The sequence below is a fragment of the Buceros rhinoceros genome, unplaced genomic scaffold (assembly GCF_000710305.1).
Source record: "Buceros rhinoceros silvestris isolate BGI_N320 unplaced genomic scaffold, ASM71030v1 scaffold17609, whole genome shotgun sequence".
Taxonomy (NCBI): domain Eukaryota; kingdom Metazoa; phylum Chordata; class Aves; order Bucerotiformes; family Bucerotidae; genus Buceros; species Buceros rhinoceros.
The window spans coordinates 20643-25073 of NW_010431106.1; the positions used below are offsets into that span (position 1 = coordinate 20643).

General features: G+C 56.9%; 1 protein-coding gene across 1 annotated transcript in view; it reads left to right on the top strand.

Moving 5' to 3' along the window:
* The window catches only part of PLXNA1 (plexin A1), a gene marked incomplete at its 5' end in the record, with an annotated part of 68300 nt that overhangs the window by 13961 nt on the left and 49908 nt on the right, over nt 1-4431 (top strand). The window contains one exon of the mRNA XM_010143316.1: nt 1183-1297. Within this exon, the coding sequence (XP_010141618.1) occupies nt 1183-1297 (115 nt within the window). The remainder of the gene's footprint in view (nt 1-1182; nt 1298-4431) is intronic.

The window sequence follows — 4431 nt, forward strand, 5'->3', positions numbered from 1 at the left end:
TTTGCCTTTGACTTTATACCTCAGCAGCTCTCCCATTTCCTCCTCGGGAGGGCAGCTTGGGCTGCACAGGACATGCCTGGTGCAGACCTGCCCCATGAAGGCTTGCTGCATTCATGTGGGACCTTGCTGCTGCCCTGGGACAGCGTAGCAGGGAGGGCTTGCCCCCTTCCGTCCACATCAGGGTGAGAGCCCCAAAAGCCAACTTCTGGCTCGGGGGGTCTGATGGATCCTCTGCGGTTGCAAACAGGCGTGCCTCGTGGTGCTGGGAGGGCAAGCTTTTGCAGGGGGCCAGCAAGGAGACAGGCTGTTGAGGTGCCTCTCATGTGAATGGCTGCACAAGGAGGGGACTCTATATGTCTCCCTTCTGCTTGGGGGAAAGGCATCAGGTCCCCAGGCTGGTTTCTTTGGTAAAAGAGGTGCAGAGCAGGGGGCTCACAGCATCCCCAGGAGCCTGAGCTCATCCCCCAGGAGAGATGTGGAGTGGGGGGCACGCGTGATCCCACCGCGCAGAGCCTGGAGAGGAGACTGGGGAGAGAGACAGAAACGTCTCTGGGCTGGAGGGAGGGGGTGGAAGTGCACGCTGTCGTGCACGCGTGGCTGCAGAGGGCTAAGGATGAGGGGGGCCAAGGGAAGGGGTCACACACAACCTATTGTGAGCGGCTGAAAGGCGCTACAGTCCCGAAATGTTAATCTGACCCAACCTTTCGCCAGTTAAAATTTTCTTCTCCATGAGTGTGCATTAATCTGGCCCTTTCTCCCCTGTTCCCCTGCAGTGCAGAGCCTTTATTCTGCTGCCTCTTGCTAAAATCTCCTTTGAATGAACCCAAATAAAGCTCCCAAAGTCTGGAGCTCGGCCCCCGCCCAGGAGCAGGGCAGGCAGGGTCAGCTCGCCAAGTGGAGGAGGGAGGGAGCGTGGCTGCTGTGATGGGGCACAAGCCGTGCAGTGCCCGAAATGCCGTTTCCTCTCATCCTGCCATGGACAAAGCCTGAGGGTCTGGGGTGTGCAGGCATCTGCCCTCCCAGCCTGCCGGTGCACAGCACTTGCCCCACGCGTGGGGAGTCCTTCCCCCCTGGAGATACGGGATTGCCTGTGGATGCTGTTCTGCCCAAACATCCCGAGAAGCACCCAGTGGACCCTGTCCTGCTGTTGCCCTAATGCTGCCTGCTTCTCTCTCTCTGCAGCTGCCTGTCCTGTGTGAACGGCTCCTTTCCCTGCCACTGGTGCAAGTACCGCCACATCTGCACCCACAACGCTGCCGACTGCTCCTTCCTGGAGGGACGCGTCAAGCTCTCTGAGGTAAGGTGATGTGGGCCGGCTCCCCTGTTCTGTCCCAGTCCTGTCGCAGCCCTCTGGCCTAAGGGGAAGGGTTTAGAACTGCTTTGGAAACCTTTCCCATCACCACCTCCCGAGTGCTGGGACTGCCTGGGAAGCAACGAGGGAGGAGTGGGGAGTGCTGATGGGGAGAGGCTGTGTCGCTGCCGAGAGGCTGCTTGGGAAGCTGGGTGCAGCTGAGAGTACTTTAGGCTGAATGAAGGGAGAAACGAATGCAGAGACGCTAAAGCATTTTACTTTGATGTTTTTGAAGGGAGCAAGCTTGAACTGTCATTGCAGAACAACTTGTTTTCAGAGAGGGGAAGGTTGAAATCCATAAAACAAACAGTTTTGCGGCTCCTCGTGCCTTCTTCGTCTCAAATGCTTTGCTAAGAAACATGTTCTTTTGTGGGGGTTCATCCTGTGCAGCATCCGTGCCACCCACCAGGGAACCTGTCACTGGCAGGGTGCTTGCAGGAGGTGCTGTTGTCCCCAGCCTGTGGTGGCGTTGCAGACAGCTTGGGTTGGGTCTGGAGGTCTGGCGCAGTGATGACTTTGCACCGCACCTTCCACCAGACATCGAGACTCCGGGCTCTGGCACTGTCCCTCACCTCCCTGAAGATATCATCCAAGTGGAAGGGGGTTGTGCACTGTGCACCACATGCACTGTGCTTATGGGTGCTTATGGCACGTGTCAGAATGGTGGCCCCACAGGTCGGGAGATTCCAAAGATCAGAAGATCAGAAAAAGCTATTTTCTCCCAACTTGTGCCCTGAAGAAATCTGGCGAGGATCAGCCTGCCCCCGGCATCCCAGAAGCCTGCTCTTGAGGTCATGCTTCCAGCCAGCCCTGGCATTGCTTCCGCAATGTGACACGTGGTGTCCAGACCACTGGAGCCTGGTGGCTCTCGTTTGCCCATGCCCCTTGCTGAGGGCATGGGGAGGCTGCTGGGTTCTTCCCCCTTCCCGGCCAGAAGAACCCAAATGCATCTGACTGTAACCCCCAGGGGTGTTGTCTTTGGGACCTGTGCAGCTCTCCCACAGACCAGCTGCTTGGGAACTTGTCTTGCTGCCGAGTGTGGGCAGGCTGTCCCCCGGCAGACTTTTTGGCCACACTGGGACCTGGAGCAGTGCCTGCCTTGAGGTTTGGAGCGCCTGGCTCAGCCTGTTTACACGTTGGTGTAGCCTTAGCAGTTCCCAGTGGGGATGGTGAGGCACCCTCAGACCAGCTGCTGCTGTGGGCTACATGTCTAGGCTGGGATGAGACATCCTGTCCCCATCCCTGACCATCCTGGTCCCCAGCAGGGTCGGGGAGGACTCAGTGCCAGCCCACGGCACCACTGGACAAGTTAATGGCAGAGGTCCAGCCCCGTTGTCTCTGTGGGAGGATGTCTAACTGGAAGCATTATTTTACAGAGGATTTGGTCTGTCTGCATTGGTTAGAGTGTGGTGGGCAGTGGTCAGGAAAGCAGGGGCAGGGGTTAACAGCAGCACTTAACTCCATCTCTGCTGGTTCTCACGGGTGGATCAATGCAGTTCCGTGGTGGCAGTGGTCAGGAAAGCAGGGACAGGGGTTAACAGCAGTGCTTACTCCATCTCTGCTGGTTCACGGGTGGTTCATGCAGTTTCCTGGTGGGAAAGTGCCTGTTTTGTAGGAAAACACAAAGAGCAACCCACAGCACTCTGTCCTGGGTGTGCTGGGGATGATCGCCTGGATTTCTGGGGGTTGCAGGGCAGGAATGGGGCACGGGTAAGAGCCACCATGCATGCAAACGTGCTGCAAATGGCAGCAGCAGGAAGGATTTTCCTGCCTGGTGGCTGCAGTGACTTTGAAATCTGGTCTTCGGAGATCACCCTCCTCCTGTGGCTTGCTCCGGAGTGCAGGGCTGAGGAAGGGGTGATGAAGTAGCACAGGTTGTTGTTCCTTTTCCTCACTCGTGGTATCCAGTGGTGGCTGTGGAGTGCAGTGCTGGATGCTGGAGTCTCCTGTCCCGAAAAGCTGCTCTCCTGCTACAGTCCCTGCTGCTGCAGAGCTGCTGCAGAGGGTGAAAGGCTCCTGGCTTGCAGGAACCAAGTGTATTGGTTCAAGTATAAGCAGGTTCAGCCTGCATTTATTCTTCATTTCCTCACCATTTGGAATGGCTGAGGACTTTGGGAAGGAACCTCAAAGCCAAGGTCACGCCCAGTCCCAGACTACCTTTATCCCCATCTCTACCGCTGGTCGAGCCTTGCAGTGGGAGCTTGGGAGGTGACAGAGAAACCCAAACTGCAGCATTAGCAGCATGACGCTAAAGCTCTCATTTCTCCAAGCAAACCCGGACACCCTTGTCGTGTTCTCATCCAGCTAGAAAAATGGTTTTAACAGAGAAAATCCAAGCTGTATGATATTTGGGAATGTGTCTGTGTTGGGGTCTTGCTTTTCTGGTTGTCCCATCCCTTCGTAGCTCCCTGCTCCGAGGGCTTGGGCTCTTCCCTAGGGGTGGTTTTTGACAGGGCATGGAGCTCTGTGGGCTGTGCAGAGCATTTCCAAGGGATGTAAGTGCCAGGCAATGCTGGGGCGAGTTTTGTCAGTGGTTGGAATAGCTCATAGGGGAAATGAGTTATCCTAGTGCCCCCACCCCTCTGGGCACCCTGGGCGCCCACCAGCACCAGGTGCTTCCTGTTTGGGCACAAGCTGACATTTTTGCTGGATGAGACACTTCTGCTGGCAGATGTGGAGCATGTGACGTCGCAGGGGGACTCGACTCAAACCTCGAGTCAGCAAAACGAACCCGCCTGCTTGTGTAGGGAGAGGGATGCACATGCCTGCTGTGCTCCCCAGGCACTGGTCTTGCGAGCATCCGTGGTGAGCCCAGCTGGAGTGGGCAAGCTGGTCTTAGCCACCGCCCCGGCTGGGCCAGCTGCAGTAATTACAGAAAAGCGAGGAGGTACATGACAGCGACCCAGGAGCTAATTCTTACCGACCAGAAGGCATGTGCCACCCATGGGGTCCCCCTGCAATGCAGAGGGGGATCAAGCAAGCCGGGACTTCTCTGTCCCTCAACACTTCTGAGCCGGGGAACAACTGCCTTGTAGCAGCTGGAGCTGCTCATTGTAAACGGCAGCAGGGATGTGGGCGAT